The sequence below is a fragment of the Oryzias latipes genome, chromosome 5 (genome assembly GCF_002234675.1).
Source record: "Oryzias latipes chromosome 5, ASM223467v1".
Taxonomy (NCBI): domain Eukaryota; kingdom Metazoa; phylum Chordata; class Actinopteri; order Beloniformes; family Adrianichthyidae; genus Oryzias; species Oryzias latipes.
The window spans coordinates 24,529,680-24,557,618 of record NC_019863.2 but is presented as its reverse complement, the minus strand read 5'-3'; the positions used below and the strand labels follow the sequence as shown (position 1 = coordinate 24,557,618).

At 38.3% G+C, this 27,939-nt stretch overlaps 1 protein-coding gene across 14 annotated transcripts in view; it reads right to left on the bottom strand.

Annotated features, from left to right (window-relative positions):
* The window catches only part of LOC101155104 (inositol 1,4,5-trisphosphate receptor type 1), a 109,262-nt gene that overhangs the window by 39,633 nt on the left and 41,690 nt on the right, over positions 1-27,939 (bottom strand). For 3 of the 14 annotated variants that reach the window (XM_020703413.2, XM_011475324.3, XM_020703412.2), the window contains exons 37-47: positions 26,762-26,788; positions 26,409-26,529; positions 26,126-26,310; positions 23,903-24,051; positions 22,729-22,840; positions 21,208-21,243; positions 16,249-16,284; positions 14,772-14,819; positions 14,089-14,218; positions 11,444-11,628; positions 1,672-1,855 (exon numbers count right to left, since the gene is read on the bottom strand). In XM_020703413.2, the coding sequence (XP_020559072.1) occupies positions 1,672-1,855; positions 11,444-11,628; positions 14,089-14,218; positions 14,772-14,819; positions 16,249-16,284; positions 21,208-21,243; positions 22,729-22,840; positions 23,903-24,051; positions 26,126-26,310; positions 26,409-26,529; positions 26,762-26,788 (1,213 nt within the window). The remainder of the gene's footprint in view (positions 1-1,671; positions 1,856-11,443; positions 11,629-14,088; positions 14,219-14,771; positions 14,820-16,248; positions 16,285-21,207; positions 21,244-22,728; positions 22,841-23,902; positions 24,052-26,125; positions 26,311-26,408; positions 26,530-26,761; positions 26,789-27,939) is intronic. The other 11 variants (XM_020703425.2, XM_020703415.2, XM_020703418.2 and 8 more) reach the window with 7 other exon arrangements.

Sequence of the window (27,939 nt, the reverse complement as noted above, 5' to 3'; positions counted from 1 at the left end):
TGTGTTAATTGCCATCAGCAGATATGAGAGCCTGGTTTTCAGGTCATCTGTTTTATCCCTCTTTTGTTCCCTTAGTTCCTGTCTTTTGTCATGTTTAATTTTATTTGTTGAACGTCTTTAGTTTTTTGCCACAGGTCAGATTCTCCTGCATTTTAGGTCCCACTGCTACCACACAGAAAGACTTGTAATCACTTTAACAGCATCTGTCTAAAAAGTTAAACATACTGAAAGATGTAAAAAGAAATCCACTGCGTTGTCATGTGAAGACATAGCAGAGCTAGTTAGGTCGATATACCAGACAAATTGGGCAATTTGTGGTAAAAGCACGAAATTTGCCGTGGATGATCTTAAGACTCCCCTCTTTCAGAGAAGCATGTGAGAAAATTCCAAAATGGTGGCCAGTTTGAAAGATGGCGGCCATACTCAATTGTTACAAACTTATTCAATTTCTGTTTGCCCCAGACACAACAATAAGGGCTGTTAAAGACCCACTCTGCCTTGCACACCCATGTGTCAAAGTGTCCTTGGGCAAGACACTGAACTCCACCTTGCCTCTGGTGGGAGGTTGACGCCAGTGTTCGGCAGCGGAGCCACCATCAGTGTGTGAATGTGTGTGTGCCTGGGTGAATGGGACTGTGACTGTAAAGCGCTTTGGGCCTTCGAAAGAAGGTAGAAAGCGCTATATAAGTATACGCCATTTACCATTTACCATTGATGAAAATGTGTTTTTGGTGTTCTTGTGACGGTTTTCTGATGATAGACACATATTAGAAAAACTATACTTAAAATTACATTTCTCAGTGTTTCTTTTTTCAAATCACTGTGAATCAGGAGAAAACAAAAAAACCTTGGTGAAAAAGAACCTATTAAGTAGGAAATATGCTGGGCGGGCCACCAGTTCCCTGCTTGGCTCCATTCTGATGCATCCACTTGAAGGCGACTAGATCTATGTACATCTTCTTTTTTTCTCATCTGAGCTGGCATGTAACTCAAAACTGTACGACTGGATAGCTCACCTTTTGTTGTTGCACCGATAATGTTAGGTAGGGGGTGTGAGGGGCTGTAAGCTAGAGGGGGAGCTGAGTTATGGATGACGGGGAGGGGGGTTTCTCTCCACCGTATGTCCTGTCCACAACTCAGAGTTGAATTTCCAACAAACTTTCTTGAAGGTTTGTTTCCTGTTAAATCTTGAGTCAAACAATCAAAGAACTAGAAAATACTGGTACAGTCAATGATAGTGGGTGAATTTGGAGTGGTCTCGAGATTATGTTTTACATTTGTTCATGGTGGAAGACCTTTAACATGTTTGACATTAAACAGTTCTAGAGAGAGGAGTGTAACTGCATTCCTCTACAGACATAAGTAACGCCCAAGACAGCTAAGGTTTGTCTTAATTGCTGTTGCCATAGGTTAAGTTTCGGGGGGCAAATACTTTTTGTCAAAGACGTGCAGGTTTACACAGCTATTTTCCCTTGTATTTGTATTTGTTTAGAAAAAAACATGCCAGATTCTGTCTTTTTCGCTTTCACTGCAGTGTTGTGAATTACAGAGTTGGTTGAACATTAGTGTTGAAGTAAACCTGATAGTAAAAAAAACAAAAAAACAGAAGTCTAAAATGGCCTTGCATATGGCTCACGTCAGTATTTTATGTTGGTGATGTGAGCGGCTGACCTTTCTTCTGTGGTGGCGTGCCTTTGTCTGGTGGTTCCTCGTCCTTCTTCTTGCTGCCCAGGTCACTGGTGTTGACCGTCACGGTGGCTTTGATCTCCTGCTGGGCCAGCTTCATTCGCTCATTAAACACCTTAAAGAATTTCTCTGATTTGTTGTCCGTCGTTAAACGCTGATAGAAAGATCGCTGGAGAAGAAGAGATGCTCTTTTTAATTAACTAACAAAGAAATTCGATAGTTGGGTTTAAAATTTGTACTTAAACGAATGTCTTATCATATTATTTTGACTCCATTCCTAAAGAACTACCTTTTTTTCTTTTTTTTTTAACAATCCCTGCTTGCAGCAGGTAATTAATTCCATGTTTGGAGTGACTGAACACACCTGGTGAAGCAGATAGTAAATAATTAATTAATGCGAGCCCTTTTTGTGTCTTTTGGCTTATCTTCCTCTCAGTCTTTGATGGATTACTGTGGGCCAGAGGTTCAGTTTGAAGAACCAACAGAACACCCCTCGTTTGGGGAAAAACATCCTCTGACTTCTCTGCAGTCAGCTGGTTCTTTTGTGTTCTCCGACCGCTGACTCCCAACACGTTTCTGGCATCGTGAGGACAATGCTGAGCACTTTCCAAAGGCATGAGCAGCAACAAGCACACAGAAAGGATCTGGGATTAGCTTGCAGACAAAGTGTGAACACACACACACCTATGCAGCCTCACAACTACACTTCCTAATTGGGACACAATCTTTCTGAAGCCACGCGCTGAACATGCACAGATTTCAAAAAGGTTTTGCTGCAGCACATTTAAGATGAAAAAGAGTACGTTATAAACATTGCATCTGAACATTTGCCATCTTTTAGGAACACACTGGAAGCACGGGGCAGTTGTTTATCTGCAACAGGCTCATATGCTCCCGTCCCATTCCCCTCACAACAATCTGTCCTTACGTAAGACCTGTAATCAGCTGAGTGGTTACAGTCAGGGCACACAGTGCCTCAGCTCTAACCCTGTTACATCAGCCCGCAGAAGGCGAGCAGTGGACAGGCACAAACACAGAGAAAGGAAAACCCTGCCCTACTTTTGGCTGCCAGAGTGGCACGAAGAGAGCGACTGCTGTGAGAGGAAAGAGTCAGAAAGTGCAAAGGGTTGGTTGACGCAAACAGGAGTTATAGCATGTGGAGATTCTAGGCTGAAACTGTTACATAAAACAGTTTCCCAATTTCAGTTGAGCTCAGTTGAGTTTTTCAGCAAAGATGCTAACAGTGAAACAGCAAGCAAGTGCTGCAGCCGGCACCACAATATCTTATCTGTGTGGAAGATCTTTGATGATGGCAAACAGGGCAACCTATTGAGTGCAAATCTGGAGAATCACCTGACGAGTCCGGAGGGAAGCAGATCACTTAAAGTATTAAGTTGTTTTCTTCCTCCCCTTTATGCAACATTTTTTTTTTCCTCCCGCTTGTTTTTCCAAGCTGTTAACATCACGATGCTGACAAGACAGGGTCACTTACTGATAGGAATCTGATCAACAGGGAGACTTATACAATCAGGCAAACCGCTCCAAACAGAAAACAACAGCTCCAGGACAGCAGCTTTACAAGATTACCACATTAAAAACAGATCTCATGACAGCAGCCATAAAAACGGCATTTTCTCTCCAAAGTCAAATGAATGGTGTGAATGCTTCTGTGTCTTATGCGGTCAAAACCAAAAAGAAATCACTGATGGGTGTGTCCCTAACTTTAGTTGGTTATTGACCAAACTGCAAATAGCTGCAGAAAATTGTAAGCAACAATGAGTTGCAAAAATCCCCATATAAAAAGGTCAGCAGATTAGTTATTCAGTGTTGGGGCTCACGTTGGATACTTTTCCGTATTATTACAGTTAAATCTTTCATCATCATTCTTGCAGCATCTCAAGACCTGAGATATTACAGTGTTTCTCCTTGTGTTGCCTCTACAAATCAGATGTTTTTAAAGAAAGTTTGCATGCAACGTTGTGACCGCACTACATATTTGCTTCAGCAGGGGTGAGTCATTATCAACTGGGGCAATAGATCATTGCATAAGAGTAACATGTCAATATTTAATTGCTAAATTGATAAAAGTACAATTGAACCAACAAAAACTTGACCAACTCACTGTTGGATTGTTATTGACTTTCTAGAACGCCCAATCAGACACATTGTTAGGAAGCAATTCTGTATGATACTTTTTATATTCTGCCGATTTATTCTTTGAGGAAAGTGTCAGTGAGCCAATCCGTTTTGGATTTTCTCCAGAGGGAGAGTCATCTGCTATGCATCCAACGAGAGAATCAATAAACCCTTTAAGAGCTGTGATTGGCTTCATCTGATAATTCAGCCCTTGTACCTTTTTTTTCTTCCTTTTTTTTGCACTGTACTTTAGCTCCTGAAATCAACATGGGCTTGTTATGTAAAGCCTGTTTATACCAGCACTCACGTTTTTTTTTTAATCTCTCTGTCGCCTTGCAGGCTGACACCTGGGTGAATGACAAAGCCATCTCTGTGGTTACTGGAGGGCTATATGCTTGAGCCATCACCCTGCTGGTATCCACAGAGAGCTGCTCTTTGAAGCATGATAGCCAGACACTACATCCAAATCAAAGTCACTTTTACTTCTTACAAGTTTTACAAGCAACCAACAGGTTAATGGTAAAAGGACAGCTTTTTTCTAGTCCAGTTTACAGCTCTGAGGCCACACTGAAACAATTTAATGTGTTGAAACACACTAATGCAACTCTTTCTTGGTTAGGAGTGTTTCCATGAATCCTTCTACACTGAAGGTCTAGCTCCAGTCTTGGCATTCTTTTGACTACCATAACTATTCAACCATTTACGCCATCAACACAAATCAGCTGATAACATAAGGTATTGTGTAATGCTGCAAAGCCGATATGAAAACCCAGAAGCGGTAAGAAGCGGCTTGACCAGGTTGACCGCGTTAACATTCAAACATTTACGGTATGCCATACAGCAGGTGTTATTTAGGTTTTGCCAGCAACATCTCCAGTGTTAAAGGGTTAAACCTGTGGAGAGTTTAGCCCTCCAAAAGCTGGAAGTTGACAGTTTTGTCCAACAAACAGGCCGTAAACTTCTTTAGTTTATTTTAAAACAACATCAATGGTGACATCAGGCATTTAAACAGCTACTTCTTAATTCCCATGATTTATTTTTGCACAAATGACAAAAAAAAAATATCAGCTGATGGAAAAAAATGAGCAGTTACGGATAACGAGGAGAAGATAGATGAGCTCCTTCCTGCAAAAAACATGTAAATAGGTTTGCATGTAAAGCGAGAGCTCGCAGAACTTGGTCCAGTGACTGCTAACATGGCCTCAACATGAAAGCTGTTAGATGAAACAAGGAAAAGCATTCTACATCTCTGAGTTTGGGGAAAGAGGTCAACCGTTGCCGGAACACTAAGTCTGAACACTGGAGTAAAAATATGTTAGACCAACAAAATAAGTTTTGTAAAAAGAAAAAGAAATTTATGTTTTAACTTTTTACTAATGTCTCCCCATTTGAAGGTAATACAATAATTATCCCCATGGCTTTGATGGTCAAACACTATTTCTTTGCCATAAAATGTAATTGAAATAATGAAAAAGTTAATTTTTGCTTTCCTATTTGTTACTTTTTGTTTTCTTTTGCGAAAAGCAAACATGTCCAAGCTGTACATAGCAGACTAAAGTAAACAAAATCCCATCAGCTTTTGGGAGACTTCCTGGACAACTCTGCGCTTAAGAGAAAGCTGGTATGCTGGTGATGCTGCTGCCTGGAAACTCACTTTGCAGAATCTTTTTTAAAGCTTTTCCCAGAGGTGGGGGGGCAGTGAAACATGTTTGGTTGAGGCTGAGCGCTACAGCGTGCCGCGGCAAGTCCACTGAGCTCCTGGTGACACCTGTTGGCTTCCGTGACAGTCGGGGGGGCTCCGAGGCCACGAAAGCAGAATTGGGACATTGGACAGAGCAGAGATGCTGTACTGCTTCTCTTACATAACCCAAACATCTTGCAAATGTTTGTGGAATAACCTTTCTTGCTGCTAAGAATATCTCTTGGTAGCTATGTGCTGCAGAGGAGTAGTCAGACTGGTCTTGATGGAGTGCATACTTTGCTGCGAGCATGCTAAAGTCATCACGTAGGTCTCACTGCATTTGCTGTTTATCAGTAAACTCCCTGAAGGCTTTGGCCCGAGGTTCAGACAACATGCCACACATGCTTGAACCATTTGTGGTAACTTTTCCGGGTCAATAAAAAAGTATAAGTAGGTCTCTGATAAAGATGCTAATTAATCTGTGCTGTCAGTAAAACCAGTTTGCACATCAACTATGATGACGAATGAACAATAATAGGTACCAAAATATTTAATTTTTAAAGATTGCATTGTAGTTTTACCTTTCTGATGCATTTTGGAGATTATTATTAACATAATTTTAATAATAATAATCCATTTTATCTAAAAGTGCCTTTCAAGAAACTCAAGGACACTGCACAAAACAGAGGTCAACAGGTTAAAAGTACTCAATTAAAAACACAATAATGAGTTAAAAAATTCAAAAGTGAAGTTCAAAGATACTGTACAAAACAGTGGTGCATACATTCAAAAATTCATTAAAAACATAGTAAGTAACAACTGACTGAATCAGAAGTGAATCAGAAGGAGAAGGCAGAGTTAAAAAGGCGAGTTTCAAGTTTGAATTGGACTAATTTTATTTCAAATATCTAAAACAAAGCAGATGAAATAGCCTTCCAACTCAAACCTTTTCTGATTACCTAACTAATGTCAGTCCATCAAATGAAGAGCCTAAAACACTGAAAATTGTTGAGAGCTTTACACAAGTTTGGCTCAAACCCAACCAGGGATAACCCAGAAAAAAAATCAAAATCAAAATTTCAATCATTTAACTGCAATAACTTATGTTAAATCAGATCGATGATGTACAACTTGGATTACTATTAAGTATAACAAACAACTTTTTTCAGCATCCTGAAAAAAGGTTTGTTTTCAGGCCTTCTTCAGTCACCCATTCAACCAAAACGATGCTCCAGTCTTAGATCATAAGCTCATTTATCCAGTTGAGTTTATTTTCTTTTTCTAAATACTTCACATTGTTGGCTCTTTTTTTAGTTCCCCTTACTTGCTGCCAACATCCTCTCATGACTCTATGGAGATGCATGGAGAAGTCTTAGTCACATGCATCCATACTGGGGGTGGACCCGTTCAGGCTGTGGAGGGTCGTAAATGGGAGCAGCTGCATCTTAAGATGTGTCTTGCAGTTTAAGGGACGTCATGAAAAAGGGATCTGTCGTGCGTGTGGTAGCTCTGTGCACTGGCTTCTTATTGACCACGTAGAAATGCTACATGCAAGGGGTGTGCAGGTGATGCTTAAGTGCCTGGACGATACCTGTGGGATGCTCACACAAACTACACTCTGCTTATCAGGGAAAAAGCACTAACAGACCCCTTCAGCAGGTTTCGGGAGGATTGAACATAAAGAAAAATCTGTACGCTAGGCCTGCATCTTACCTACTTCCCTCTTATTCAGCCTCATCTATTGTTTAAGTGTTTGCTACAACATGTTACCTGCAGCACGCCCATAGAAAAAAATGTGCACCAACATTTTTGCTGTACATGCTCATCGGGCGGTCTCTTCCTCTTTCGGCTTCTCCCATCAGGGGTCGCCACAGCGAACAATTCGCATGGTAAACTTGGCAATGTTTTACGCCGGATGCCCTTCCTGACGCAACCTTCTCAAACCGGGCTTGGACACAGAGGTAGAGAAGGGAACATGGAGCAGCCCGGAGTCGAACCCTGGTTTCACGGACGGAAGGCGCCGCAAACCAGCACGAGCTAAACCAGCTCACATGCTCATCGGGCGGTCTACAGCTTTGATATTTTGTCCTGAACAGGTTTGCAGGTTTACCAATTTGTTTTTTTTATTTCCCACAGACAGCCTGTATTCACTCTTAAGGGCTGTTTCTTTCATTTATTCTTAAAAACAATTTAGATAAATTCATGCAAAACGTTTACTAAGTAAATCAACACTTTACTGTAAACCCAGTTGGTCTGACTAGGCCTCTATGTTATCATATCATTTAGAGGCAGAAGGTACAAATTAAACGAAGAACTTGTAAAAGAGTCTTTATCCAATGGCCCAGAGTCTCATTATCTGTCATACATTAAGTTGTCATAATGAAACCTTTGATTGGGTAATCAGATGAGCATGTTTAAAGAAGGAAGCGACCTGAAAAGACTATGACTCATGTTTCTACAAGCACACTCCCAATGTCCCCAACTCCTGCCATATGAAGACCAGCGAGCAGGAATCTCAGAGTCAAAAATGATTTCAGACTGAATCCAAGAAAGTTCTCAGTCTTATTCTTATTCCCAGAAATGATGTTGGCTTGGTTACAACTCCGGATTCCCCTGAAAAAACAAACAAGCTGACTTCTCACAGAAATCTGGGCATGTTTTTGAGATGTTTTTCCTTTTGACAACAAGAACCTCTCTGTCCTCAAAGCAGGGCATGCAACCGGCTGTTGTGCAAGAAAGGGAAAATGTGATGCATCTGGTGATACAGTCGTGTAAAAAAAGCAAGCAGAATCCCTTTCAAATTAAAGGTTCACGAATAAGGCCATAAAAAAAGCTGAAAATGTGACTTCAAATTAGATACACATCATCAAAGTGACAACATGGTTTAGAGAATAACTTTAGACTGCAAAAATTAAGAAAAAGTTAGGGGAAAAAAAGCTTGATAAGAAAACAACAAATTCACAACTTCCTACAAGGCAGGGCTCCAGACTGCGACCATTTGGTCGCATTTTGCGACCAAAATTTGAGAGTGTGCGACTGAATTTTACATCCAGTCGCACATGTGCGACCAGTAAATTTGCCTCTCCCTCCCTCCGTATTTTTAATACATTAAACGTGGAAGGGGCAAGTCAATGATCAATGAAATAATCAATGATGAATAATCAATCACACGCACGCAAACACACACACAAACTCGCACACATATACTCATGAGACGAGAGCACACACTCGCGTAAGTGGCTAAAATGCGTGTAGGGGGAGGGGCCTAGAGATAATCGAGCGCGCGTAAATATCTGTGGGAAGGAAACGGAGACAAATATCATCCCAACCTGTGCGTGCATCTGAGCTATGAGCAAGCGAACCATTGATTCATTCTTCCGACCTCCGGCTGGTGTACCAGTGCCAGAGTCTACAGCAGGGGTCTCAAACTCGCGGCCCGCGGGCTATTTGTGGCCTCCACCTTGAAATGAAAGTTTAATTTTAATGCGTCCTGCCAGTTTGTATGAATGACACCTTTTCATTGTCGTGTGCGGAGCTGACAAACCAACCAATCACAGTGGAGTAAATGACTATTGGGGGCGTGAAAATGACCGGGCTTGAAAGAAGGAAACCTGACAGCCCCCTCCCCACTCCACATGAAGGAGTTCCTTACTTTCCTTTTTAGAACGTATCTATTCGCTCGTAATTTTCTAAATACATGCAGTCCGTGCTGAACTTTTCTCTGGGTCACACAGAACCGGAGGAAGGTTTAGGTTTTGGTTACGGCGGCGCATCAAACGGTTATGCACGGCCGTTACGGCAGCACACCGCTCCCGCGGGAGTCGGGTCAGCTGAGGAGAATAAATGTCCCACACCTACATGCGTGACAGCTAACGGGGCTTGAACTTTAAACACGTGCGAGCAACAACACGGTTTAGTCCGAGACGCACTTAAAACACGTGGTGAAAATTTACGGTATGCGCCCCTAAATTTTCTGGTTCTGCCCCTAAAATTTTCAGTTGGGGGCCACTGTGCTCCTAGTGAAAAAAGTTAGTCTGGAGCCCTGCAAGGACCTAAAGAAGAGATCGTATCAGGTTTACAACAGATTGAAACCATTCAGTGCTTCGGAAAAAAAAAACATCAGCAAAAGTATGATCATAAAGAGCTAAACTAATTGATAAAAATTGTAAGTGAACTGGTGTTAATTTTCTTTTTTACATAATGTTTTATTTAGAATGGGCAACCAAAATGAAAAAAATATACACCTTTAGCAATGATAAACAATATAAGCATGTGTATAAAACATTTATAATATTTCTAATAGTTTTAATACCATGTGACTCATGACCAAGTGACTTTCTTGCAAAATTTTATTTTTAAAATAATGTTTATTAAGATGGAAAACTGTTTTACACCTCAAAAGAACAACTAATATATTAAGTATTGCACTAAATGCAACAGAAGGCTAAGAAAAGGTAAAGCAGATAAAAATGAAAAAGAAGAATTTTAAAACCTGGTATAAATGCTTAATGTTACAAATCATGATTTATTTACTCACTGATCACTTACGACAAAGTAAGTTAGACACATATGAGCTAAAGTAAAAGCTATAGAACTGCCTTACATGCTCAAATGGATAAACAGTTATTTTGGAATTGATAGAAACGTTCTTATTGTGATAAACAAACCCAAAACTCAAGCCATATGCCTGAACAAAGATCAATGATACACTAAACTCTATTTCCTGCTGGGATGCAACTGCTGCCAATGCTTATGAATCAATTCAAGATCTAATGAGATCTAAAATGAACCTGAAAAGTGCTAAAAAAATCCTAGCAGAAAAAATGGTATTCATTTTTTAATGTTTTGAAAAGAAGAAGTATTTAGATGCCTAAAAATGGAGACGGATAATATTCTTCTTGTTTTAAAAGCTTCGTCTTTTTTTGTAGATAATTTTAAATTGAACTGGATTCAAACAACAGGTGTCGCAGGGAGGTGTCAATATCGTACAGTACATGCAAATAATTTTTGGATTGTTTCCATCTGGCATTTAATAAAAGCTCCACCTCTAGTCTGATCCAGAAAAGGTAATCAAAACAGTGCCTGTATCATTTAAAAAAACAACAACTTTGCCCTAAAAAAAACAAACTCGCTGCACCCAGAATGTGAGCTCCAGGCTATAGTTTCAACCTCCGCTCCAATCATTCTGCTGACTTTCAAAGGCCACAATGCCTGTAGAATAAGCATATAGTCAAAGCATCAGATAAAGTATGACCCAGTTAGGATACCGGTAAGATAGTTAGCATGCCTCAGGCTCTGGGCGTCACTCGACCAGCTTATGTAACAGGAGTCATGTGAGAGCACTTGTGTACACATTAGGATGTCGGGTCTTGTCAGGTAACAATAATATGCAAATATAAAAAGATTATGCAACATTCTCATTTATGCAAGAGAGCTAACAAATAAACCAAAAGCAAAAAACCAGAATAATAGGATTCGCATCTGACGAGCTGCATGCAAGCATACACATGAGAACCTGCATGCACTCCAGCAGACACACACTGCAAGGATTACATGATTCAGTAACAAACAGACGCGCTCCACCCTAAGCTAACTCTAGGGTTTGAAGGAGTCAGTGTTGCCTTGACAACCTCTGGCTTGCTGTGTGGATTTCAGGGAGAAACGTGGCAGTTTGAACGTGTCCTTTCAGATCACTATTCCTTCATCTTTGGCTTTTGAGTTTATTGCAGGTAAAATAAAAGGTACTTATGTGTAGGACAGTTTCTGCACTCATCTGTTAAAACTGCAACTAAAGTTGTTGAACAAAAGGCATGTAGGATGACACTTAGAGACAAGCACAGCATCATCTACCCGCTGACTGCTTCACACTTAACTACAGGCAACACCATTCAAAGTTCACACAGCCAACTAAAGCAACAATGATTGTGAACCTCAGCGTACCTGGATGACTGTGTTTCCTCCCTCCAGGAGAGCAATGGCCAACAGAATACTCTCCTGGAAGATGCGATCGCTGGTGGCGTTCATGATGAGGTCAATGACCAGATCAGAGGCTCCCTCTTTGTCCAGGTGGCACTGAACTTCGGCCAAACTCAGATCCCCTCGACCTCCGACCCCAGAGCTTACAACTGATGTCAGGGAGCAGAAAAAAATCGCATTCCAATTAGAGCACATTCCACCAAAGCTAGTTATTAAATATATCATTTAAAGACCCCACTCCGATGAAAATCGTCCTTTTGGTGTTTTTAACATGTTCTTGTGGCATTTTTCTCATGATGGATTTAAAGAAAATAAAGCTTAACATTTTTTTTTCCTGAATATTTTCTTATCCAAATCGTTGCAAATCAGGAGCAGACGAAAAAAATGAAGTTGAAAAAGTCTTGTGTGACGCAGAAGCTACAACAGCAAACTGCTGTGGCTAGCTGCTCAGGATTTTTTTTTTGAAGCGTTAATGTTAAGTGACGGTTATGAGGGGCTGTCAGCTAGCAGGACAGCATGTAAACAAACGGATGATGTGAAGTAAAAGGTTGCTCCGCAGCAATGGTCCGTAACTCTTATGAACTACTGCCGCTCTGCAGAAACTATGTTCTAGCACACGACACAGACTTTGGCTAAAAACTGTACTCAGGTTTGAATCATAATCCAAAAAAACCACTGGAAATACTCTTACAATAGATCAAAAGGTAATCAGAGTGGGACATTAACTGATTCTTTCTTATTCTTTAAATGGCTGTAAACCAAGGTTAACATGATGAAGTGGAGTGCGGAAGAGATCAGTGCAACACGTCATTCAGGCACTGCAGCTTCACACGTGTGTTTAATCCACAAAGGTACTTTAATTCCCTCCGCAGCTGCCGACTCCTGCAGCCAGTCAATGAAGAGCTGGTGACATAACGGCACCCATCAGAGCCGTCTCTGGCTGGACGAGCAACTGAGTCAACAACATGCCCCTTTCTGGATGGGGCCTGGAACGCTGGTCGCCTGGCAACAACCCGACCGCGTTATGCCAAGGAGAGAGGCAGCGTGCTCTCAAAACAGACAGGAGAGGGCTGGATCATGGCTGAGCAGAAGATCTTTTTATTTTTTTCCACTGTTTGGAAGCACTGTATATGAAGTGCAGCGCCTCAGATTATTGTATATAAATAAATAAACTCAGTTCTGAAAGTTCTAAATGAGTTAAATAATAAATAATCAACAAATAAATATTCAATTACTGCATAATATTTTAGATTCATGGACCAAATATTTAAAAACATTAAAAGGCAAGTGTAGACTAAATGTTATGTGTTTACTAATTTTTTTTAAAATAATACCTCAAGAAATAGGAGTTAATAGATGATTTCAAATGAAGCTAAATTAAAAACTGACATGTTTGTAAACCAATAATAGATTTTAGCCAAACTTGTGTGACATTTGTGCGTTACCAGTTCAGTGCTTCTAAGTAAGAAAATATAGTCCCATTTTCTATTTTCATACAACTTATTTGTCTAAAGCTGGTCGTTAGCTGTCGCAGTCCATTCAGACACCGTCTTTATGGCCTTTTAATCTTTATGGCGAGATGCTGGAAATCTTTAAAACATCAGCTGGCTGGAAAGTCCCTAAACTCAGAGAGTTCTACAGAGTATCTTTACATGGACAAACTGGAACGTCTGAAGTTTATTTTACACAGATGGAGGAATGAAATGTGAAACACAATGAGCAATAAAGGTACTAAATAACACTTCTTTGTATCATCTGAAACACAGAGCTTTCTTTTAGCATATTACACCATATTCTAAAACCAAATATTTCTGCTATAGTTAATATGTTTTGGAAGCAATTTGTATTTTCCATTTACTTTTTGTACAGTTAACACAGGAGAAGTAAAGTTTAACAATCAGTATTAAGACATCTAAGGACTGAACAGCCGTGCAGTTGCCTGAACAAAACAAATAAGACTTTTTTTATCTATTTATACTTGAATAGAACTAGACAGACAGTGTTGCTTGAATTCATTGACCAAAAAGAAATCCAGGTCTATATATTTAAATTTGTTGAGTTTTAAGATAAAATCTGTATTTACAATTTTTTTAAACTATTGACACTGTTCAAACAGTAAAGATCCCATCTCCAAGGTTTTCAAATATTTCCATGCATTCACTGAGTTTGGCACTAAATGAATTTGGATGGAGAACCACCAGATGTCCGCTATCAGAACAATTTTAAACGTAAATTCACTGGAAACAAGAGACCTGCATACTCTAAATATTTTTGTCGATAAAACACCATTGACTATGCCAGGAATCAGCAATTACAGTAAAGTAAGCTTTGCAACTTAAGAAAATATAACAAAAATCTTTGTTTAACATGTCCACACTCACAAGATGAAATAGGTTTTTCCTTTCTAGTTATATTATGTTCTAAGTTAAAAATAAAATACAAAAAAGGTGATAAATCTTAAAAAGACTGTATTTCTTCAGCACCCAAACAAAACTAGGTTTTATCATTTCATTTAATTGCTGCTTGTTAAAACGTGTGTTCCTAATTGCTAGTAATAGTTTCTTAACATTAAAAGTGTTAAACACAACATATGTCTGTGTTAAACCCACCAGTGGGGGATTTTCCTTGCGCTCCGGGAGCAAGCGGGCCGTTGCTGAATGTTGTGAGGCTCTCTCTTCTTGGGCCGGCTTTGACGTTTCCATAATAGCGGTTGACCAAAATCTGTCGCAGAGCCTCACCCTATTAGAAGAAATGTCTGTTATTCTGTCTGTCATAAAGAATTCAGTTTATTTCCAAACATAATGTACCAACATAGCATCACAAACGGGGACATTCGTCCAAAAATACATACACACAAACAAACAGTTTAATGGCAAGTTCAACACCAAAAAAGCCGATGAAAGAAGTCATGAAAAAGTAAATAGAAAAATAAACTCCCACTTCACATGTTATTAATGTAAATACCGGAAAGTATTATTATAAGTTTTTATATTTTAATTCTATACAGATCTGAACACATATGATGTATGAAAAATAACGAAAAGTATCCCAAAAACTTCATGTGTGAGCCTAAACTCAACAAGACAAGATCTTTAATTTGGAGAGTTGGAGAACCAAAGTTAAAATGTTGCCTTGTTCCATACTATTTATTAAACTGATAGGGGGGGGGGGGGGGGGGGGGGGGGTTGGAGTGAGCACCATGCTGTGGAAGCGGCGTGACTGTGAGGACGCCATTCATCAACCATCAGGAGGATGGAGGCCTCGGGCAGCAAACCGCCTGCTGTTCACCTACCCTCTTTTGATCCTCCACTTGCTTCAGTGGCTGGTTGGGATCAAGCTCCTGACAGGTGATGTTAGCAGAAAGCATCAAAATAAAAAAAAGAAAATATTTTTGGGGGGAGTGAGGGGAGGCAAAAAAATAAATGTGGGAAAATAATCAGAGAAAAAAATAAGATATTAAAACAGTGCAAATTAGTTACTTGTCAAGCATGCAGGAAATTGTGCAAAATCGACCATGCAGTTAAAAGGGAAGTGGTTGTGTCAGGCAAGATGTGAGGTTGGGTAGAGTCATGCAAGGCATTGTGCACAGGGAGGACTGACACTCTACAAAGACCATTTCACAGTCAAAATGTAACAAAAGTAGTATTTGGAACTTGACTTGTGGCTGTGAAGAAAAAAATTCAGCTCTGCACTTGGTTGTCTCTCATCGTATTATCTTTGGCCACAATGACAAGCCTCAGAGAAGTATTTACAGAGGAGACTACCAAAGTGCCAGAAGGGTTACAAAAACAAACATTAAGAGTTTAGAGGGTGGTGAGTATGGGGGGTCCAGGTTGCATAATGGAGCTGTGATCTACAAACTCCACCTCTAGCTTGTACTCACTGGAAAGAGCTGTAAATTGGAGTTTCCTCAAAAACCAGAGTTTGATTAAATGGATAGGCGGTAATGACAGGGTTGGTGGATGGGTGGGGATACAATCAATGGTTTAGACCAGGGGTGTCCAAACTTTTTGCAAAGAGGGCCAGATTTAGTGAGGTGAAAATATGTGAGGGCCAACCATTCGGCCGGCATTCTTTGAACTCTTATAATGACATTAAATGCAAATTAACTATTTAATGACTATTTTTTTAGCAATGGGATTGCTGTGAATTTCTGATTAGAAAACCAGAAATACTGTAAAATCTTTCTGAAAAAAAACCTTTTGTCAACATCAAATCTGGTTTTTACATGAAAAATTACATTTTTTACACTATTAAATGTTCACTGTAAACTTCCAAATGTAAATCACGCAAACAGGAAAAAACACAAACAAGTATCTTATTCAGAGGTACAAACCACTGTAGGTTTGAACACAGAAACAAATAAAACTATTCTTCTCGTTTGGCCCTGAAGGCTCTAAAGGGTAAGTCAAGTTGCTGTCACAGGCTTAGAATGACTTCTTACGTAATTTAGCCAATCACAATCAAGAAATCAAACACACAGTTCTTAGGAAATGCTGAATATTATTGATTTTATGACAGGAGCCTGCGGGCCGGTAGAAATTTGAACGTTGGCCGCATTTGGTCCATGGGGCCAGACTTTGGACATGCCTGAGCTCGATTTTAGAAAACAACAGATAAGACAAAATATCACAGGTTCTACTGTTCAACCAAGAAATGAATCACAGGAGAAAATGTATGGGGATGGATCACTCGTGTTTCACACTGACTATGATGGGATGCACAGTCTCTGATCAGCACAGACCCATATTAATGGGCCTCAAACACACCTCTGCAGGAACTTCAGGCTCGGGTGGAGGTGCCAGCTGATTGGAGATAAGAGGGGGGTGTTAGTCAAGGTTAGTACACGTTTGCTTTGCCTCCAAACTAAAACCTGCCCAATCAGAATCATCTAACTTTCTTATCAACCCATTTTTCTGCTGCGTTAATCTGGATTTCCGATGCCCCCTAACATATGGGTGTGGGTGGTGGAGGGAAAGCAGACTTAAGTTAGTAGTTTTCAAAGGACTTGCTTGATAAAAGCGGGGATAAGGAGCTTTAACCTGTTGCAGCATGAAAGCAAAACCTTGTTTCTGCTAAATAACAAGCTTCTCAACTCAAAACAGTCAGATTACGTTGCAGCATCGTGATGAGCTTTCAGTTTTATTTACTGTGGTTCCTTTATTTTGCTTTTTGCTCCAACTTGTTTCTGCTCATCCCAAGCACAACACTGCATTAATATTGCTTTAAAAAGCAAGACAGTTGCGCACGAATGAGCACCAACACAAGCATTCATGTGTGCTGCTGCACTACAAAAGCAAACCATAGGTATTATTTTTATCTGTATGCAAAACCGACTGGTTGCTTGCTATACTTCTGGATGCATACAGTCGTATACAACTCTCCCCTCATAGGAAGCAGTCATTACATTGATACTTTTGTTTTTACTCATGACCCAAAGTGATAGAAAAGATACTCAACTTAACCTAACCGATTCTACATTAAAATAATGAACCCAAGAGTTAACAAAAACCTAGATTAATCATGTTTAGATATATATTCACATTTAGATAAAAAAAATTACCTTTTATAAAAAGGCTTTGAGCCTAAGTTGTGAAACTTTACGCATATTGACCCTCATTCCAGAGGGGGCTGCCAGTGTGGAAAAATAAATGCACAAGCCTACATAAACATAAGCATGTTTCCATACAAAATGTAGTCATGATGCTTTATGCTTATTAATTGTGGAACTGTTCAGGGACTTCCCTGAGCAAAACCTTCTCTAAAGTCAACGCTCTGATTTTCACAGAACTATCTCGATGCATCAGCTGAACCATTAGCCATCTTAACTTTAACCTACACGATTCCAGGTTATCTGCAGTTCTTTCAAGTATGATAAAATGTTTTAATATCACCAGTGTTTTTCACGAATGTGAATAGTGATAAAAATCTTTAAACAACTAACATGAGCCCAGCCAAGACGGCAGGGTTTGAAATTCTAGAGGGAGTTGGGAACATCAGCACCTGTCGCATCTCAATATCTAACTGTCTTTTGTATTGCTTTTTTCAAATCATCAGACAAAAAATGGCATTTGAAAAAGATGTATTTGTGCCCTAAAAAGTGTGCTGGGTGGGCCACAAGCTTCCTGCTCCCCTCCAATCCAATCCATCCACTCAGACAAATGGATCCATTATCACCTTTGCTTTCCTCATCCGAGCTGGTGTCCGGCTCAAAACTGTATGACTGAATAGCATCAATATTGTTCGCTACTGATGTTCCACCAGTAATGTAAGGTTGAGAGTGTGAGTGTGAGTGTCTCTGTAAACAGAGAGCTCTCAGCAACGCAGAGGGAAAGGCGGGAGGGGGGTTTCTGAGCGAATGGTCCCGTCTATGATTCAGAGGCAAAATTCAAATGAACTGCTGCTGCTCTGCAGAGACTGTAAACTGTAAGCTAAATGACATTTTTGTTTCTTTTGACTAAAAACGACATAATTAAAATTAAAGACCACTGGGGACGCTTTTAAAATTGCTTAAAATATGTTCAGAGTGGATCTTTAAGGATATTGGATCTTCAAACCAAATGCAATGGCACCAACCCCAAAAAAAAACAATCAATTGATTCCCTTTGAGAACAGAAAAATGAAATGAGTGATGTTATAAAGCCATCGCCAAGCAATCTGTAGGCCAAAGAGCTTCTTTATCACCTACAGTCAAGCCATGTCAAAAAATCAAAGTGCCTTCTTTTGAAAGATGAGTCCGCTTCACTTTTAATGCCAATTCACGAGCGTCACATCGGTGTGGAGTTTCAAATCCCAGAAAAAACGTGTGTGCTGGGTGTGCTTATTATGTAACTGCTTCCTGAGAGCTGGCGGGAGCATCAAGTTAGGGATTCAACACCAGCCCTGCACATGGCTGAACAAAGTCTGGAGCACCCCCTGTTGAAAGAGACCAAATACTGCAGGCTGGAGTCTCAAGGAATATCAACTGAGGTACAAATGACGACAGGGGAAGGCCATCCCATGCTAACCACGAGAGTAGCAACTGAACACTAAAAAAAAAGGAACAAAAATGGCAGTTTATTTTGAATTTAGAGAGAAAAAAGCAGAAAAGAGAGCCTCACAAATATTTAGAGACAACCAGACTTTTTTTTGACAATCTATGCTCAGAAATGACAGATACCATTTGCCCCAAAGCTCTCTGGCCTTTCACACAGACATAAGACAAAAATGAAAACATCCATTGTTTAAGACATGACAGAGGCCTGATGGCTAACCTTGAAGGCTAGCTTGGTTGGGTTTTTACTCTAATTTGCATGTTATCAAGTTTATGTGGCAGAAGGAAATGCCTCTGGGTGAAAAGTCATTCTGCTTCATCTTGCACGCTCTGGTTATAGTAAAATCCAGCCAACAGGACTGGGCAAGCAGTAACAAGATGCACACATTTCAGTGTGATACCGTACTTGGATGACTCTTTGGAAGGGAAGAGGATCTGTCTTTGACTGTGTGCTATTTTGCTGTAGTTTCAAGAGCAGGATCAGGCTGAATTCTGGAGTCACACCGCAGATGTTAGGCTGGGTTCATTTTGCTGCTGGACTGAAAAGCTCATGTTTGCATCAGACATGTTGGTTCCATCTGAGTGTGGGCATCGATAAGAGCCACAGAGCACGTGCTGAGGCACATTCTTAGAATGCTGCTGGTTGATGAAACAAAGTGCTGCTGTGTGCAAACAGACTCATTTTTGTGGAAGTTGGGGATTTCCGTGGCTTGGCTGCTAAACGACCAGAATAAGGAGGGAGGAAAAGGAGGGACAACAAGACAGAGACATGACAGAGAAAGTGGAAGCACAATGCTGCTGGCGGCTCTGGAAAGACCCTTTCCCACAATTCCTCCATTTCCTCACTGAGCATCTTTGTTAATCAGGAGCGTGGTGGGGAAGGAAAGTGAACAATCATTTTTTTAGTCATCACAGTATTCTTATTTTCCCTGCTTGCACATATTTTCCAACTTTGACACAACACACACTTTCAGTTTTAATCAATCAAGTAATTTTAAAGGAAGCATGTAATAAGGTTGGAAATGTCAACAAACTGATTACTGTTCATCTGAAAACTGTTGATCTTTTTCTTGAGCAGCTCTACTTTCAACACAGAAGATCCTGACCCAGTTCTGATGTGAAACCTGTAAACTTCAACCATTAAAAATTACAGCTGAAAAGTTACAAACATTAACAATAGTTCAAAAGAATTTTGAATAACTGATTTTTTAAAAATTTTTTGAGGATGTATGAAACTGTTTGTTCATTAACTCCATCTAAAATATACATTCAAATAGCATTCTCCTCTATAAACTCAGTCAAGGGTGAAAGCACAAACGTGCTTTTACTCTGTGCAGCAACTTCCCCTAACTCCTCTGATTCACCTTTAAAAACAAGAACAAGAGACAAGTTTTGGCCTATTCCAGAAGCTTCACAGATCATGACCATAATACACAGTCCTGTAAAAGGTGATAAATCCCTTCTGTGGTCTGTTTTCAGTTAGGTAAAGTAAACACATTCAGCTTGATTGCGTCAGAAAAGCAAAAGACTGAACTGCCAAGTACAGTTTTATGCAAACTTCTATTTTAAACATGCAAGATAAAAGGCTGGTAAATCTATCAATCTATTTCGAGAACTAACTATAGATTGACTACGTTGTCTGAGTTCTTTCCGTTATCCGAGTAAATAGAAAAAACTGCTTTTATTAATCCAAAAACAAAAAAAACAACTGTTCAAACCTATCTGACACACATTACAAAAAATACAAGGGGAAAAAATGACCCCTTTAAACCTTTTGACCCAGGAAGTCTTTTATCTAGACGTACAGTCAGGTCATAAAAATAAATTCAGCTCTTAAGTTTGCTCTGTATTTGTGAAAAAGTTCTGCTGAAGGTAAACAGTAAACGTAAGAAATGTTTGAATGAACTAATAAAAGTTCCACTTGTATGTATTTACGCCAACAGGATGGAAGAATTTTTAAATGATGACGTTGTGTTTCTGGTGTTCTTGTGCTATTTTTCTTATGATGGAGGACATTTATATAGGAAATAAAGCTTTTTATTTTTTTGTTCAAATTGTTGTAAATCAGCAGCAGACGGAAAAAAAAAGCTTATTATTTCATGTACTTTTGATTCTTTATGTGCACTTTGAGTTTTATATCTTCAGCTATAAAATAAGGTTTAAAAACAAACAAATGTCCCAGCATAACTCGCTCCTGAAGGGAACATTTGATTTAAAAAATAATAATAATAATATTAAAAAAATGAGCTAAAGAACAAAAGGATAAGTAAGTTAGTGTTCAGGAATTGAAATGTGTCACGTTTAAGTTTGACTTCCGGATCTGCAGAGACTTTTAAAACACTGGTGTCATCAGAAGTGTCCAGAAATCTCTAATCCCTTTTAAACATGTCACAACTTCATAATCACTACAGTTACACCGCCAATGAATGTATTCCAAACTAAAAGCTACCACATAAACATATAAAAGCAGGGTGGATGAACACATGGAGTTCGATCGAGTTAGAAATATTAGCTACATTCTGAATGAGGAGTTAGAGCGGCTCTTAATGGCGTATGAATGCGGACGGCGAGGAAGGACGGGGGGAAGCTGCTGACATGGATCACAGATGGAATCGCAGTGCTTTATAGACATCTACTTGAAGCACAACTATGTCTATATCAAATGGACATCACAGGAGTAAGTAAAATGATCAACCTCAGCCACATCCATCTCATCATCAAAGGTAATCAGCTGCAAGAGAAGAAGTATAGGAGGCACAGAGTTAGTAGAGCTTGTTAGTGAGCGACAGCTCCCTTCACAAAAGTGAAAGAGTCTCAGACAGACACCATAAAGTAAGTTAGTAAACCGTAAACCATTATCGTATAGATATTACACATTATAAAGTCGTATTATTTTTCTGAATTTCTCCACATGGGATTTAAGAGCATATGTGAAAAAAGGCTGCTTGGATCAGATTAGAGTTTGTTTCTTGGAAAGTCTGCTTCAACTGAACACGTGTGAAAGCTCATCAAAGCCCTGCTGTGCCTGAAAAGGAGGGTTTGCCTGCAAGTGAACCCTGATGGGGCTCAACACAGTGTGAATACAGGAGGTAATCCATGAGCAATTAGAAAGGACAAATCAGACAAAGCTCAAACAGAGAAAATTTGAAGTATATTACACAAATGATAGAATCGTTGAATTGGTGAGAGAAAATAATACAAGCTCAGTTTTTTTATATAATTTCTTCCTGGTGAGTGTTTGTTTCACTCCTCAAAAAAAATCAACAGCAATAACTGTGTAATTTCATCCATTTGGTTAAGTCTGTTCAAAAAAGTCAAATGACGAAAAAGGTAACCAAATGGTTAAAATAAAGTTTATTCTAAAAGATAGGTTGTTGATGGTTGCCAGGGATCTATTAGGAACAACATTTATCCCTATCAGAAATAACATTTACCTGAAAACAGTTACTGACTATGACTGTAAGCATACACTTCCCAATCTATTAGGAACAAGTATAGATTTAAAAAATAAAGTGTTTCTGAAAACGGTCAGAAGAATATCGGTAGATTTGTTTTAGTGTCGAGCCGATACCGATAAACTCAAATTGTGCAAATATCGTGTGTTTCCGATACTGGCTTAGATATATTACCCATTAGTAAAAGTGATGATTAATGTAACACTACAAATATTTATAGATCACGTTGGTTACCTTAAATAGAACTTTTTTTTTAGCCTAAGGGGACTCATTTGTCTTTAACTGGAAAATGATCTAGATTAAAATGATACATTATTATAATACACTATTATATTGTATGTTATATAAAATATTCTTCTGGCTGAAACATTTTCTTGATTAAATTATTTTTATGTAAGCATTTCAAGGAAAAAACTGTGGAAATATTTAAAAGTAATTCTTGTGTTTTGTTAGTGAGGCTCTGAATCAGGCATCACATTTTCTAAACTTTAACCTTTTTAGTTTTCTTAGGAGAAAAATATTGAGAAGTAAAACAAAAGAAATGCAGTTAGTGATATTACTTATATACAGCTGAAAAAAATAAATGTACACCCTCTGAAAAGTACAAATCATGTCTTTTCTTTGAGTTAAAAATGTAACTTTAACCTATTACTGCTTTCAGATCTTTTTGTAGGGAAAAGAGTCCTGAAAGGTTTGAGAAGTGTTTTAACGGATAGGAGGGATCATCTCTGGCTCCAAACCCTTTAGATCAGCTGTCATACCTTTTCTCCAAATCCTCCGTCTTTTGTCATCATTTCCCTCAGAGTCTGCAGCACTTTAATGCACAGACGCTCCTCGTTCTCCTCCAGGAGCTGCTTAGTGTGTTTGATCAGCCTAACACAAAACAAGAATAAACTTACATTGCATAAGTTTAAAAAAACAATATTCGATTTTTTGTATTGTTGTATCGTTTTGTGTCTTTATTTCATTTTGAAATGATCAGAACCATAAAAACGTAAAAAAAAAGACAATAAAAAAATTCAACTTAAGTCTTTCCTAGATTCCACTATCAGCCATTATATCTTAGATTATTTATCTAAGATTATTTAAAAATCTTAACTCATACTACTATTAAAGAAAGATTGACTGCATATTCCTAGTCATATTTCTAGTAGAAATGAGACAAAAAATAAAAGGTTTTTGTACAGCATGACGTGAAGGTGAATTTTAAGGAATATTTTAAAAATATAATATACCTTAAAAGTTTGTATAATAATATGGGAAGCACTAATTAAATGTGTTTTTTTGGTCATAATAGCTTCCATAACTATTTGGGGACTGCTGGAGCTCAGTGACATAAAACAGCAAAGATTAAACTGAAGATACAGAAAAATCTTCCTTTATTGTACAGTTGTAATGCAGCCTCACTGCCTGTGCAGCAGTGTGAACCCAGTAAGTCTGAGAATGTCTGAGATGTTGGTTAATTGTTTCTGCTGAAGTTGCACAGCGTTCATAAAAAGTTTTGATAAAGTACATTTGTGATTAACTTTTTGAGTAGAAAACTCAAACAGTTGGGTAGAAAATGGGTTCCCTCGCCTTTTTATAGCCCTAATTGACAGGAATTTGGGGCTTTCTTGTTTTTCCCACAAAAAAGATTAAAAAAAAAATTTCATTTAATCTTTTGTTTATCATTTTGTTGACATTTTCCTTTTTAAAGATATTTCCACCGATTAACCTTGTTGAATTCTTAGAAACATTTTTATTTGCACTTCAAACAATTTTTTAATTATGAGCATCAGTTTTGTTTTATATTAATTGATAATTTCACTTTTTTTTTTCTTCAGACATATTTCAAAAATATATCTTAGATTGAGGCATTCAAAGTGACAAAGAATTTATTTCTGAAATTAGCAAAAAGAACAATAATAAATCAGAGGAAATAAATCTAAAGCTCACTTGGATATAAATCCTCCACTTTCACATTTCTTGCGAGCTTCAGTGTTCTCCGGGAAGAGCAGCTCTGGACGATGCAGGACGTCCACCAGAACGGAGAGCTCCGCTTGGACCAGCGGCCTCAGACGGTCCTCCAGAGCAGAAACAATGTCCTGAAGAACACAAAAACAGCTGTTAGATGTTTTATTAAGCTGTGAGGCCATCATCCCGTGGTGGATTGATGGGGAGTCTCGTCTTAAAAGTGTGCTCAGTGAGATCATTGATTACTGACAAAGACTCTTTTTGTGTTTAACTGTGTTAACCAAAAATCCCTAAATACACTTGTAATAGATTAGAGTTCTAGATTTGACTCAACTTTATTGTTACAGCTCATGTGAGAACAATGCAACAAAATACATGAATGCCACAATGAGCAGAATTAAAAGCACTTGATTACCTGTAGAACTTTTTTAATTAAATTTTTTGTATGTACTTTTACAATGAAATTACTCTTCACATTTAAATATTAAATCACAATAAAAGATGTGAAATTTTTATCTATCTTGCATTTTTTTAACCAAGTCAAATCTGTCTAAATAGTACAGACAAAACTCATGAAGTACAATGTTTCCAATCATTTAATCTAATTGTATCAATTGATAGTGCAACATTTGACTTTTTTTCCTTTTTGTTGTTGTTTCTCCATCAGATTGTTTTGGGGAATTTGTGAGCATTTTCAAAATATTCTTTTTCCATATTTAATTGTATGGGAATATATATGAAAATACATTTTAAAATATCATACAGACTATCTTTCCTGCACATAATGGAATAGATAAAAAGATTTAAAAAAAAGAGAGAAACAAAGAAGAGAAAAAACGAGGACAACATCCTGGAAGTCAATTTACTAAAAGAGGCCAATGACCTTCTAAAAACAGGTTTTGAAATTTGATAAAACCATGTATGGCTGCTGCTGAGAATAGAACTGTTTGTTTGTTTTGTTTTTTTCTGACAATTGGATGACCTCCTACCAAACCCAGGGTTTCCAGTGTAAAACAAGATAACAGCTGAGCTGAACAAGGCAGGCCAGACTTTTTCACAGACTTCCAGTGAAAGCTGAGTCACGTTTTACAGGAAAAATGGGCGCAGCAGCTTGTCAAATTACTCCGTTGTTTTTTTCTTTTCATAGACAAAAAGGCTCCCCCTGGAGCATTTTATCAACCACTAAAGCATCAAAGACTATCCCAATCATGGAATATCGATTGAAAGTACTTACAGTGACAGAGTTTTAATTTCTTGAACTTGTTAGGATATAAATGTGGGCAGAATTTTCTCTCATCGCTTGTTTTCTGCTTTATAAATGCCCAGAGAGGATGGGAAAATGCAAGTTGCCGTTTTTAAATATCCTTCAACCAACTCTGTTTTACAGACATGCGTATTGCTTCATAAAATGTCTTCAAGAGTAAGGTGGAAATTCAGGAATCTATGAAGAAACTATAAAAAAGTGTATTTTTAAAGCTTCTTCCTGAGAACAGAGAACAGATGAGAACAAAAAATTCAATTTTTTGGGGGGAATTCTGATGTGTTTTAAACCCTTTGATAAAGTCCACATAAGAAGTTGAAATATCATTTTTTCAAATTACATATAGATAGTCTCAACTATGATATGTTTGGTACAATTTTGCTCACAAGAAGTTAGTTTAAGATGAAAAAATATTGACACGACTGTTCAGGGAAAAGTACCTTATTTACACACTGTCTCAAATTTGATACACACATTTTTTGTTGTAACATGGTGTCACTATATTTAAAAAATCAATTGTAAACAAATTTTGCATCCTTTCATTATAACAAATAGTCATTTACAAAAATGAATAACAACAAATGAGTTATTCTCACCATTATGTTTTGAAAATTAGCAAAACTTTTCCCACCAAAAGTGTTTTTGAGATTTCACGAAAGGAGCCATTTTGAAATGAACATAAAAAACCCTTTTACTGCCTCTAGTGGAAGGATAATGTTCTACATGGCAGAAAACACCAAGTTATACACAATGGGTTCTTAAGTAAAGTTTGGATCATGGTAATGTGATGGGGGGACTCAGAAATGCACTTGTCAAGTGTGATAGGAATTGTTGTATAGGGTTGATAAAATGAAACACTGTGGCTCTTTCCGTTTGTTTGTCCAGATAAATTGACAGAAGAAAATGCATTTTACTTTTGACAGCGGGAGATGTGGACTACAGACCTGCAGCCTCTCAATAATGTTTCTGTAGTCTTTAGAAGTGGACGGGCAGGAGTCCCGCCGGGAGGTGTTCTTAGCGGACAGTCTCCAGTTGAGGATGCTCTTCTGAACGACATTATTAGACTTTACAAACAGGTTGTTGACCTGACTGTCGAGATCCACCGGGATAGCAATAGCTCTGCTCTTAGCTGGGAAAAAAAAGAGATGTATATTTGTTCATAACATCATCGCTCAATTTCAAAGGTTTTCATGAAGGTTTGTCCTCAGTTGCGGTTAATGTGCTTACCCACATCTGAAAGCACTTTGATACAAGCCTCCACTGAGGCCTTCTGAACGGGATTCAGCCAGTTACAGTGGTAGATCCTGAACACGCCCTGGAGCAGTTGTACAAATACGGGCTGGCGAGTCTAACAGACAAATGAAAGCATGTTAGGACAAAAGCTCCATAAGACGGTTGTTGAGGAGAATTCTGAAAAAAATCCTTATGACCCCTGCATGACTGAGGATATTTGTAAACAATCATACAGAGGTAGCTCACTACAGGCCTAAAAGACGAGCTGTTAAGGTTTGTTCACGCTCCCATTTCCCACCAACGCCACTGATTTCTACCTGCCAACAACCACAGACTACAATAAATACCTCTGTTATCTTTCCGAGAATGGCTGCCTGTTCCAAAAGAAAAGGAAAAGGTTTCTGTGTAATCATGACGAGGAAAACCTCAGCACACAGAAGCTGTTAGAGATCACACCGGATTTAGAGCAACTATCAAGTCATTTTCCCCCTAAAAATGTGCTGAAAAATAGACATTAAATTTATGTGTAGAAAAACTAACAAGTGTTTTACTATCTATAGAGGAGCAAGAGCATTTTATATGGGGAGGCGGAAGTGGTTAAGGAAGACTTTGAAAAGGTGGCAAATGGGGACATATTACTTTAAATTAAAGGTAAATTAATGTAATTTTTATTTTAATTGTTAGTTTTTGCAATGCTTAAAGAAGATTGTATTGATGATCTTTGCAGATTTTTTGAGTCCATTCTTTTTAGAAAAAAATAAGTCAGCTTTTCATTTGCTTGAGTTTGTATTTGAATTTTTCAGGGGGTCTCATGCAGACAAAAAGGTGAAATGTATTCCTGTCTCTAAAAACATGTTTGTGTGCACACATAATACTTATTTCCACAAGTATGATGGATTCTGGATGTTTAGATGAGGATTTTATTGATAAAAAGCTGGATAAAAGGATTTCATCTGTGCCTTAGTTTTGTATTTCCAGAGATGCTCAAAATAATGAAGTCAGTCAAACAAAAACACATTTTAATTTTTAACTTTTTCCTTCTTGTGCTTGTTAATTTAAACTTTAGGTTCTTAGTTAACTAATACATTTTGCTTTACTGAATTTTTTTACAAATGTTTTATTTTTTCATTGCCTTTTGCTGGGGTTGTAAGCATGGAAGTTGCACTTTAAAACAGATTCAATCACAGTTTTGCTGGTAAAAAATGTAAAGGCATTGTTTTATAAAAACAGACAGCAAGTAATAAAGCCATTTTAAAACCAGAACAATAACATTGCCATTTAAAATATATGTAAATCTATGTATCTATCACAATTTGAAAAATCACAGTTTACTGCTCTTTTTCTAACTGTAACTCTGTGTTTTGATTGTTTCTGTACATCAACACTCCTGATCCAGCTCATCAGATCTTCAAACATTTTCAAAGTTTGATTAAAAAAATAAAAAGCATGTCCTCTGAATCAGATGTGTTGCAGAAGGGAAAAGAGTCAACAATTGGGCCCGAAAAAAGACGAGAAGCACTGGTTT